This window comes from Hippocampus comes, unplaced genomic scaffold (genome assembly GCF_001891065.2).
Source record: "Hippocampus comes isolate QL1 unplaced genomic scaffold, H_comes_QL1_v1.1 scaffold17, whole genome shotgun sequence".
NCBI classification, from domain to species: Eukaryota; Metazoa; Chordata; class Actinopteri; order Syngnathiformes; family Syngnathidae; genus Hippocampus; species Hippocampus comes.
In genome coordinates, this window is record NW_017805002.1 from 3,646,728 (window position 1) to 3,659,205 (window position 12,478).

At 41.7% G+C, this 12,478-nt stretch overlaps 1 protein-coding gene across 2 annotated transcripts in view; it reads left to right on the forward strand.

Moving 5' to 3' along the window:
* Nucleotides 1-816: 816 nt before the first annotated feature.
* ncoa5 (nuclear receptor coactivator 5) overlaps nucleotides 817-12,478 on the forward strand; it is a 19,635-nt gene continuing 7,973 nt past the window's right edge. Inside the window, exons 1-7 of one of the 2 annotated variants that reach the window (XM_019857280.1) lie at nucleotides 817-937; nucleotides 5,214-5,266; nucleotides 6,430-6,694; nucleotides 6,892-6,999; nucleotides 7,586-7,649; nucleotides 11,269-11,520; nucleotides 11,598-11,722. In XM_019857280.1, coding sequence (XP_019712839.1) covers nucleotides 6,526-6,694; nucleotides 6,892-6,999; nucleotides 7,586-7,649; nucleotides 11,269-11,520; nucleotides 11,598-11,722 — 718 coding nt within the window. In that variant the 5' untranslated portion in view covers nucleotides 817-937; nucleotides 5,214-5,266; nucleotides 6,430-6,525. The remainder of the gene's footprint in view (nucleotides 938-5,213; nucleotides 5,267-6,429; nucleotides 6,695-6,891; nucleotides 7,000-7,585; nucleotides 7,650-11,268; nucleotides 11,521-11,597; nucleotides 11,723-12,478) is intronic. The other variant, XM_019857282.1, reaches the window with a different exon arrangement.

Sequence of the window (12,478 nt, forward strand, 5' to 3'; positions counted from 1 at the left end):
ATCTTGGGATTTTTTTCTGTTCAATTTTCAAACTGTGTAAATTTAATACACTTCATCTTCAGCATGTTTAGTGCCACTTTTGTAAGTAACCACGCCCCCGTCCAGGCCACGCCCCCGTCCAGGCCACGCCCCTTCCGCTTTTTTCATCACTCGCCATTGCCATGTATGTATGTGACGTCACTGAAGGCCTAAGGTTGAAATGCACGGCCCGCCACTGATCATATATAATACAAACGGAATATATATATATAAAGTGATGAATGTGTATATTGTAGTGATTGGAAATTTTTGGAGGAAAGTGTCATATTTGGGGTGTGCCTACTGCCTGTGTAACTTTTGTGGCATGCGGACCCCCCTCTCCCCCCCTTTTTTACACCAGAGCATCTAAGAGGCGGCAGAACATAAGGTCTCATCAGGAAAACTCAGACATCCTATCCATATTTTCTCAGGGTACATCTCCCCCTGAAATATCAACAGAACTGACAATCGATTGCGCCACTATCCATTCACCGATCAAATTAATCTTTTGGCGTCACTCACCTCCATTCCAAATCTTCATCCACCGGAATTTCTTTCATAACTCATTGTACTACCCCGCTCTTGCCCAGTACCTTCTTTGCACTTATCATTTTCCCCAATATTCACAAAGGTCAAAACTTTTTCTGCACCCCATCTTTTAAACTTATTAACACATTTCCATCTTTCAGTACCTTCACAATATCCATGCATCCAAAATAAATGCTACCCGAACGTGTTACATATACCTCCAACCTGCGGGCGGCGGCACCGAGCAAAGGAGCGTAGCGGAAATACAGATACGCATTCATCTGTCCTACAAAGCTTAAAGAAGAAGAACGAGGGGGGGTGTCGACTTTGTATGAAGACAACGGAGTGGTGGACTTGACGGGATAAAACCAGATCATATCCTCTTTTGAAGGTAACTACAAACTCAGTTTTGATGTCCTAAAACAAACGTGGTTTCTCTATACTTTAAAGAAAAGCCCACACCGATTCTTTTGCATGCGAGCTAAGCTAACAGCTAATGGCTAACACACGGTAATGTACGTACTACCGCGACCAGAGATATGTACGAAAGAGGACGTGAGGTACGATTAAGCATGCGACTGAACATGCTCGTTAATCATGGAAATCGATTTTGGTTTGTTCTTTTGGGGTTCATATTGCCCCCACCGCTCCAAACTTAGCCGTTAACTGGAGCTTTCGCGTTCTTTGGCGGCGGACTCCATATTGTCTCTTTCACGGTCGCGGCGAAACAGGCATGTAGGGGCGCAAATACAGTCATTTCCCGCTTGATTTGAACCAACATTTGATGACTAGAGACGGCAATTATCTTACAAATGGGTGCTTTTGTCGGTTAGTGCAATTGTGTGAGGGAAATACTGACGAAAACGTAATTTGAACGCTGATTCATACGCCACAGTGCGTCGTTGTATCGTGTAAACTCTGGTTGTCGTTGCAAGTACGCCGCTTTGCGGTTATGAGCGGTATCAAGGATGGCCAAACATAAAGTTGTCCCTAACTGGTTTCTTTTTGTCGTAAAGTCAATCAACCTACTTTTATACGAGTTAATAATTTAGCACTTGCTATTTATAATTGTCTTTGAAAACATAGGCATAACACATTCGTAACAACACATGCGTATGTGTTCAAAGTGTATTTCATAGCACTTTACGAAATGCAAAAAAAAAAAAAAAAAAAAACTTGGCTAGTATGCATTATGTGTGGCCCCTAAGGCTGGGTGATATGGCTGAAACGTATGTCACGATATATGTAATTATCAGTCGACATTGATGTAACTACTCCCAAACAGTTCGGGATTTTTGTCTTTCAGATGAAATTAATGGACTATATAAAAAGTTCACGTTACAGCGATATCATGAAAGTAGTTGGACATTTATTAGAGGGATGCACTCATGTTGTTTACAAGTCGACTTATTGTCGGCTGAGGCATGGCATCCCACTCTTCTTGAAGGCCAGCCCTCAGGTCTTAGAGGTTCTGAGTTTCGAGCCTCGGCATGGCGATCCAGCTGATCCCACAGGTTTTTTCAATAGGATTCAAGTTTGGAGAAAGTGCAGGCCATTCCATTTGAGGTATACCAGTCTCCAACAGCTGTTCTCTCATGATGCAACCTCAATGATCTTGAGCATTGTTGTCCATGAAGATGAAATTAGGCCTGTGTTGTTCATGTAGGGCACAATCACTGGATTAATAATGTTATCCAGGTAATTTGAGCTTGTCACTGTACCATTCACAAAGTGTAGGGCAGTTTTTGTCCCGACAGGACACACCTGTCCACAGTGTAACATCACCACCACCACCAAAACCTCGTCTGGTGACAACATTGGCTGATGCGTAGCGCTCTCCTTGGTGTCTCCAGCATCGTTGGCGGCCATCATTTCAACGTGAATGGACTTTCATTAGAGAACAGCACTGAGGCCCACTGGTCCCTCATCCAGTGTAAAATGCTCCCTGGCACATGCAAGACCATGACGCCTGTGCCCAGTGATGTGGCCAGGTACCCTTTTGGGTTGTCTGGCTCACAGACCACACTGATGTAAAAGGTTTCCATTGGTCTGACGTGACACTTGGGTGCCTCTCACCTCCCTTTAACGTGCCTGAAGTTGAGTGGCATTCATCAACCAGTGTCTCGGGGCATTATTCACAATGTTGCGGTCATCAAATGGGATATGGCCAAAGGATGTCCACATCTCGATCTTTCTGTGACTCTTCCAGTCTCTCTGTATCTCTGTTGCAACCTGCTGATGACACTCTCACTAAGCTCAGTGGCCAATTCTGTCTGAGAATGTCCTGTTTCAGGGATCACACTGCCACAGTACTGTTGATCCATTGTTTAGTGCCGTTTTGGTCTCATTATGTCAAAATGTGAACAGCATGAAATTTCACCTGAAAAGACAAATATCCCAAACTTTTTGTGAGTAGTGTAGAATGATTTTTTTTAACCTAATCAAAATAAGGAAAATCTTTAAATGGGTTAAAGATAAAGTACCATAAAACACAAATACTCCGAGGAAAATATTGCAAAGCCAAACTAAATTTAATGAATGTGTCATGTTTTTGTGTACATTGTAATGCAGTGGAATTTGGAGTGGTGTTTACATCTATTCACCTGGCTCAAGCAGTGCAGTAAATGTTTATTTGCAGAAGAGGCCACACCACATCTTTGATTGTTTCTAAGGAAGTTAGATAACTTTTTTCAAACCGATACCAGTATGAATACTCAACTTATAAGTCGCCCCGATACCAAATACCAATTAGTACTTTAAATACATACATTTTGAGGGGGGAAAAAAAGGCAATGACAGATTTTATAGATATACCTATTTTATCATCCTGACTACCAGGGGAAAAATATTGTCCAATCACTTTTATTTTCAAATTCCCCAATCTTAATGTAATTGAAATACTGAAAAAGAAAATTTTAGGGGGGGGTGTGTCCTTTTTATTTATTTATTTATTTAGCTACGATGTGTCAACTACAGTGGCCATTGAAACCCGATACAGGTGAGTCGGAACTTTGTTGGCAACCAGTTAGTCCAACAGAAAAAAAGTCAACATGAGAGAGAGTTCAACATAAACACAATTGCCCATCATCTTTTTTTTATTTTTTTTCAACTGCCGCTTCTTTTGTGCTTGCTTGGTATAGTACAGTAGACATTCTCTAGTACAGACTCGTGTTTGCGCTGTCCAATCTGTCCTGATAACAGAAATTCCTCATTTGGGAAATGAGCATGGTACATGTCCTTTATGAACCTGCAAGTATGTTGACAAAATGCACGTGTAACAACACAATCAATAAAATGCAAAAATATACTGTCCAAAATCTGTTTATATAACAAAAACTGCAATACAAGTGTATCCAAAAAAATCACAACAGTACAATACGTACAGTATTTCACTGTTTATTTTTTTCTGTCTTGGGAAAAAATGTGTCTATTTTGGATTGTTTTGTTGCATGCATTCTTTGGTTTATGACAATGTTTGCCTGCGTGTCATACAGTTTTCTTGCTAGTTGCAAGTAACTGTCCCGTTGATCACTGATGTCTGGTGATTCTTGTGCATACTGAAGAATTTTTGTTGCCATTTGCATTGCTTCCTTGCTGGATGGTGGCTTGTCATCAGGAGTTGAATCAATGCCTTGTCGAGTGGGCACTGCTTTTTTAAGCCAGTGCCGCGATCTACGGGGACGTAAGTGAATAAAGTTAAAATCATTCACAATTACAATAAAACGCACGCCAATAAAAACTCACTTACCCGTCGGTTCGGATCTGATGAATGAAAACGGCGAAGTGAAAACGTGTCGTCGTCGTGTCTTTCCGTCGCATCGGGTGGGCATTGCCGCGGCCTTCCATCTCCATCCGGGTTACGGTTAGTGGAATTTCCGCTTACGTAAGTTCCGATAACATGTAATATCGTAGTCAAAATGTTAATGCATAGGTTTTTATTCCGGGTGAAGGAAATTCCTTTTCATAGAATTCCGGGGATGGGAATCTTTACTGCACTTGAAAAAGCAACCCCCTTTCTTGGAAACACAAAGAAAATCCTTGCGCTTTGTGCACATTACATATGTTTTACCATTGGCAGCCGGATCTCCGACACCTTGACGCATGTTTAATCCACCATCTCTGGAATATGGATGGCACCCGTAGTGTAGCTGTCCCTTGTGGTTCCTGCTTGGGCTTTAGTCATTAATTCTTCACCAAGGAGCAGTTTGAGGTGAAGAAACTTCATTAGTTTCTTCCAGAGAAACTTGCAGTCACTTTTATACTGAGGCCATGAGTTGGTGATTGCCAGGTCAAAAAAGTGGAAAATTGCACGCAGTGCCCATTTCCAAGTGTGAGAGGCCATCCTGTAGAAACTCAACATTTGGTCAACCAAGTCCACACCACCCATGTTGGTGTTGTACTCTACAATTCCCAGTGGTCTTGACACCTGGACAAACGTATTTATTTATTTGTCTTGGACCATCTTCTCTGTGCGTCCTGAGGTTCAACCCCAAAGGCAGACGATGCCATGCCCACCGGTTTGTTATCTTGGCACTTGGACGATGAGCACTCGATGACTAAGCTGCGTTCAAAACACGCTCAAAATTTCCTGGTGCCGCGACATGCGCGTTGGCCACTAGGTTTCCTGAAACATGTCCTCTAATACAATTTTTTGTAATCTCTTTCAGACATTGGTCAAATTGATTGGAACCACCATCCTCAACTCCCAGATTCCCCCAAGGTATTTATGAAGCTGTTTGCTGAACAGTTTTACCTCCTACAATAATATTTTGCCTGCCAATTTTTATATGTGAAGCCTTCAATTTTCTTTGGATGAGACAATTTGCGTCGGGCCATCAACATCTTTCAAATGCAGACGTTTGCCTGATGGCAAGACACTTAAGGAGCCTTTTGGTTTCGGTATTTTTCAATACGATTTTATTTCTCCAAAATAATGATTCCTCAAAGACATTTGCATTTGATTTACCATTGGTGAGGAGGGCTTGCCAAAGGAGAACAAGGAAGGATCCATTAATGTGTCGATTATGCCGTCTCAGATCTTGATTTTTACAACATTCAAATACTTAATGTCGTTTTGGACAGTAAGAATTGATACATTTTCACATGGGCTCATCAAACTGAACATAGTGTGCCTTTATTTTATTTGTTTTATTCCCGTATTGGGATGTGTCTTTGCCAAGACCAACATTCTCTCATTGTGTAGGGGGTTCTCGGTCTTGAGGTTAAGAATGGCGCTGAATGAACTAGTTTGCGCAGTGGCTAAAGAATGCTTAAATACAAGAAGGCATGCTCTCCTGCTGTTCCTGTTTATTTTTCCCATTTGACTGGTTTATTTTCATACCCTCGAAGTGTCTTTCATACAAATATTTATTGTGGCTTTACTACGTTAGCATGGGGTAGTGATGGACTTTGGCGTGTTCTGACTTACGTAGCTGCCATATATCTCAGTCATAAACCGAAGGACGCTCTCTACTCAACTGTTTTATATTAGACTGAGGCCTCACACATTTTGAATTGGGACGACATGGATCCGGATCTCCGTTTTGCCACGAGTGCGAAATGCCCCCCGTACAAATTTCTGCGGGGAACCTTGTTGGTGAACTTGTGCGGCCACCAATAAAACCAACGAAAACAATCCCAGCCGTTTCATTGTCCCAATCGTTTGTTGCATCAAATTCAAACCATGGATACGAATATACAAATCGTGTTTTTTAACGGAATGTGCCCGGCCGCTAGTTGTTCGAGAATTTCCGAATCGCCGACAAGTTTCCTGCGTCGTTTGAATTTCCCCATTTCCAATACGCAACCTCTTTGCTCCGTTTACAATTTTTCATCCTACAGAGAAATTTTAATCTCTTCTGTCACCCCATTGACATGTTTCAGGATCTTGGATGCTTGTATCCATCCGCTCAATACTAAACATTTCCGAGCATTTCCGAACATACGAGGAACGAATCCGCAAAACCTTGGGATCAAGTCATGTCTCGCCGAAGAAGCCGGAGTCCATCGCCGGTGCAGTTCTCACGCACCTGTAGCAGTACCGATCCCCGGGAAATGGAGCGAAGGATTTTTGTTGGGAATTTGCCGACATCCGACATGGATAAGAAGGATTTGGAAGATCTTTTCAGTCCGTATGGAAAGATACTTGGTCAGTAAATACCTCATCATGAGCAACAAAATTCACAAGAATTAATTCTAGATAATTGTCTTATCTAATTTGCAGCTTTTATTTACCTTTGACTTCTAAGCATGTAACACTGTAACTTTATTGCATCAGTGCTTGACTAAGTGGGTAGGTATCCACTCCAGTGTTTCTTTGTACCACTTAAAATGTCCCTTTTTCAGGCGTTTCCCTGTTACGTGGATATGGATTTGTACAATTTGAGCGTGTAGAGGAAGCTGAAGCTGCAAAGCTGGCCCAAAAGGGTCGAATTTATAAAGGTTATAAAATAGGTAAGCCATGACTGCACCAAGTATGACGATACTTCTTATGCATAAGCTGTGTGACAAGCAGAATGAAAAAAAAAGAGATGCTACTACATGAAATAACTGGACAAGATACAAATTATCTTCTGTTTTGGGTGATCAAAGTTGGCTTTATGAAGTCAAATACAGCACTAGGATGTAAAATAGATTATGACATCATTCCTTCCTATGTTTTTGCCTTCTCTGCATGGAAACTTGTTGAAGACATTTTGAATGATTAGCATACACACTAAATAAACATATTTGTACAATTAGTTTAATTTCCCACAATTGTCTTTGCATTTACTTCGGAATGGCTTTAATGCGTCGTCGAAATCTGCCACGCCACCAACTTGTCGACGGAAAAGAATTTTCTCCTCGTCATTTCAACTCCTTGCGCTGCATTTTTGACCTCTCGTCCAGTAAGGAAGCCCAAGTTTGGAGTAATGGAGCTCATTTTCATTTTGGACCGTGGGAATTTCTTTGACGTGGCCAATTTCCGTCCGTTCTGCGCATTATCTGATTGACTTGCCATTGTTTTTTTTGTTCAACGTTTGGATTGATTTATTTTCAGATGTAAATATGGCAGTGGAGCGACGGTCCGCTAAACCTCATTCCCAGCAGAGCCCTCCACGCAGGTAAAGTAACACAAATTCGGTGGGAAGACCTACCATCGCCTCCAAAGCAGCCGGTCAAAAACCAACAACTTAAACGAGATTTTAAACCTTCAATGGTTATGGCTGATGGACATCTGTAAGCTTTAATAGAGGTGTGCAAGCCAGTATTTTGGAAGTTATTTCCATTTTTTCACAAACAGGAATTTCAGCAAGTAAAAATAAACCTTATCAGGGAATGTCAAGATTTGTCTTCATATTCACATCTTTTTGGCCTCTCATTTTGTTCTGACTGCCCCATTTGCGGTTTTTAATGAGGGATGTTATCTATCATAGATCTGTTGATTAATACATAGTTCAGAATTAAAGTGAGGCAAAATGGAGTGGGTAACTTCTTGATGTCAGCAGCTACGAGAAGGTCAGATACTGGTACATTGATGCTTCGGTAAAACCCCTCCAGGCAGCTTTCTGCTCAGTACTGCATTTTTTGTCAAAACAGGTGTGAATATTTTTCCCATTCTTATGAGACATAAAAACGATGAGGATTGACCCTTACTTCTATACTTTCTGGCCTCTTCCTGTATCAACTGAGCGCTTGCGTCCTAACCTTTTGTACAGATTTTCTTCAATCGTTGTGGAAAATGTCAACAGGTTAAGCAAGGCGAAAAGGTACTTCCTTTCAAACATATGAAAGAAAGCACTGTCCGAAATAAATCTGACTCCACATTTCCTAACCATCATCATCATGTAACGACGGGTATTAAAAAAGCCGCTAGCATAAAACAGCAGTAAACTTCAGCGGTGGCCTGCAATCTTTCATAAAAGTTGGTCAGGTGTATCCAGTGGATAAATGTGTGTTAAAGGTTGCATCAAGACACCTTTCCAAAGTATTTTGAGAATTCTAAGAACCCTTCCCCAAAGTAACTCAGGGTCATTTTGCTCAAATAGTAAAGGAAAGCTCCTGAAAGGAGAAAAAAAAAAGACATCCCTGTGCAATCCTCCAAGCTGCCCTGAAATGGTGGCATTTACATTTTACTCCTAAAATTTGACACAGTATAACTAAAATGTTGTCAATATATTGTAATTACCATTCTTGGAATATTTATTTGTTGCTGACAAACTTCTACTCCCCCCCCCCCCCACAGCCCATTAATTAGTAATACTGTAGAGAGAAAATTTGTGGAGTGAATATTTACCTTGTCAGCCAACTTTCAGTTTGTGCCCCCAAATTTTCTACTTGTGCACCCCAAATTTCAGGTTCAGGGCCACTGTTGGTCCGAAGTCCTCCAGTGAGTCAAGAAAAATTCTCAGATAATTGTTTTCAGCTGACCACTAAAATTGGTTTCGACTTCAGTCTCTGAGTGTGACAAGTTGATCATTTCCTGTGAATAACATTTCTACTACCTTCAGTAATGAACTTGTCTCTTGACAGGCTGTGCTGTTAAAATAAACTTATTATCCATCATGTGACCTGCCATACAATATGCCGGCATGAAAGAAATTTCGCGACATCTGCTGCATCCAGCAATTTGCATCCCAACTGCAGCGGGTTCTCGGTTCCGACAGTCCCGACGTTCGACATTTTGCGGTTCCGAACGGCGCGTGCCGTACGAATACGCGTTGACACGGCACGAGAAGGCGCGCACACTCACCGCTGTGTTCATCACTTTGCATCGTGTTTTGTTTGTTTCGCACATACGGACTTGTGAATGAATTTGGGTTATGTGGCGGCCCTGTGAACAGAACTCTGTTGTAAGAGAATCCCCTGTACGTGCTACAAACATGGTATCAAGTATTAGTGTTATTCTGCTTAACCCTGCGTTTATTTTCTGTTTTCCTTACTAGCACGAGCATCCATGGCTCAGACTTGGTGACAACTTTTGAATCTGCTTTTTAAGAAGCAAATATTGAACACATTTTGGAAGATCCCAACACTTATTCAGAAATAAAATTAAAGATGCAGTGCCAAGAAATTCAGTTTTGATCCTGGGACAGTATTTTGTCTCAAAGTGAGCTTTGACAAAATCATCTCAAGCAGAGGTCCCCAACCTTTTTTGCCCCACGGACCGCTTTGATGTCAGACAATATTTTGAGGGACTGGCCTTTTCAGGCCGCATAGATCCAACAATATAATATGATATGACCTGCATGAAAAGTGTGGTATTTTCGAAACATAATAATAAAAAAGAATCATGACACGAGAAACGTGGCCGCAACATTTTCTGGTCGCTATGGTCACGTTTAAACGTGCCTTCAAAATACGCCGCAAATAAAAAGTGCATGAAAAATACGACTCACCATCGACGCTTATTATGCAGAGTAGGTTTGGTGCGTGTGAATCTCCCATTGGGATGAAGCCGTATTTGAAATAGGACTCCTGATACTGTCTATTAATTGTGGCCTTCTCTTTCTTGAAAATCATAGGGCCCTCTTCTGTCTCCTAGCTGGGCCTTTTCCCCTTCCCTAAAAACTTTTAAGACTTTTTTTTTTTTAATTTATTTGCTAGCTCCTGGGTTTCATTTCCTATCACGTGACAGAGGAGCGAGCATTCACCTGCGTCAAGTGTGACATACTGTAGGCTGATATAACAGAATCCGGTAATTTTTCAAAATAAAATATCTTTCAGATTCTGAAATGAATAAAACGGAAGGAATGTCAGTTATTTATTCTTTCTGTGCGGCCCGGCTCCAAATGGCCCAGTGGTTGGGGACCCCTGATCTAAAGCGCTTCTACAGCTTGCTTATGACACATCTGTCAGAATTTCCCAGACTGGTATCACAACAGGTACATTTTCGTGCACTCCTGGAAGGATACTTCCGGGATCTTGCGCGGATCTGTCGTACTCGTCTTCAAATCGTACCCTCAATGACCCCCTTGAAGTTTGGCGAAGGGGAGAAAATCACATGGATCCAGGTCAGGTGAGTGGGGAGGTTGCTCAAGGACAGCGTTTTTCTTCTCAGCCGGAAACTGAGGAGGCTTTGTTATTCTGCTTCACCTCTGGTCTCTTTCCGCATGCCGAACAAAGCCAATGCCGCAGGATCTCTTTTTACTGGGATATCATCTGAGGGAAAGCTTGTCGTCTGGAGAGTGGGTTTTAACTTTTGTAACAACCAATGGAATGGAAGTTCTCACACCGCCTCATCCACTTTGATGCGTATCGGTCATTTGTCACATGAGCAGACTTTTCATATTTTACCCCAGCCTCAATTTTGACAACCGTTTCCGCGCATTGGGACCTTGTAGGAATTATTTCAGGAAGTATAACGTTCTAGGGCAATTTTGCATATTTTCATTTATTCCTCACATTACGATTGAGGAATGATTTATTTTATTTGCCTTTCTGAATGTGTGACTGCTTATTTACAGCATGGTGTGACTTTTGGGGAAATGACACTGAAATATGCCGAATGAACTACAATTAAAAGGTGGATTTTTGTTTTTAGCGCTGGATTTAAAACCATTTGGAACGAGGACTTGTACTTCTTGAAAGAAACACTGGAGTCTCCTGGACTGCATTTATTTGGCCCAGATGTACATTTCAACTATTCGTTGTCATATTAAAGATTGTATTTGAGGCATCCATGATATATTGTAAAAGAAGCGACAGAATATACCATCTCACTACTTTTGCCTTCTTACTCAGACCATATGGCGGTTACGGGGACGGCAAGGATCCCCGACCTCGGTCCCGCTCTCCAGTGTTCCCCCGTGATAACCGAGATCGCGATGCACGTGAACCCCGAGATCGTGATTCCCGTGACGGGAGGGACCCTGGTAGAGATTCCGGCCGAGAGCAAAGAACAGGAAGCCATCCTCGCGACCATGAGTACCGCTACCGCGGTTCGGATAACCGAGACAAGGACCTGAGAGGCGGGCCGAGAGATCCTGGCTACAAGTAAAGTCTGCATTGCAGCTGGAACCAACCACATGAAAGACTTTTGTGCTGAATCCCTCTTAAATGTTTTGATACAGCAGAGAGGAATATGACCGTTACTACCGTGGTGGAAATCCCGCAGATGACTACTTTGCCAGAAGGAAGGATGACCCGTACAGGGACCAGTACAAAGACCCATGGAATGGGCGGCGTGAGGCTGAAGGTATGTCATCCCTGTGTTTCAAGTGATGGGACATTTCCAAACTCCCTCAAGGCTACCATGTATTCCTTGTTTTAATCCACCAAGGCCAATTGTGAGCTTTAGCTGCTATTTGGGAGGTTACAGGCACGATATGCCAAAAAAGAAAAGCAGCACTCACTTAAATGTCCGACAAGCAAACGTTAATTCTTATTGAGCATATTTTTTCTCGTATGGACCAATGAGTCAATTGGGCAGAAAAAAAATCTGAAATACAGTAAATATTCTCTAGTGCGGACTCGTGTTTGCGCTGTCCAATTTGTCCTGTTAACAGAAATTCTTCATTTGGGAAATGAGCATGGTACATGTCCTTTATGAACCTGCAAGTATGTTGACAAAAATGCACGTGTAACAACACAATCAATAAAATACAAAAATATACTCTCCAAAAACTTTATATAACAAAAACTGCAATACAGGTGTATCCAAAAAAAATCACAACAGTAAAATACGTACAGTATTTTAATGTTTATTTTTTTTCTGTCGTGGGAAAAAAATGTGTCTATTTTGGATTGTTTTGTTGGATGCATTCTTTAGTTTATGACAATGTTTGCCTGCGTGTCATACAGTTTTCTTGCTAGTTGCAAGTAACTGTCCCGTTGATCACCGATATCTGGTGATTCATGTGCATATTGAAGGATTGTTGTTGCCATTTGCATTGCTTCCTTGCTGGATGGTGGCTTGTCATCAGGAGTTGAATCGATGCCTTGTTTTTTAAAG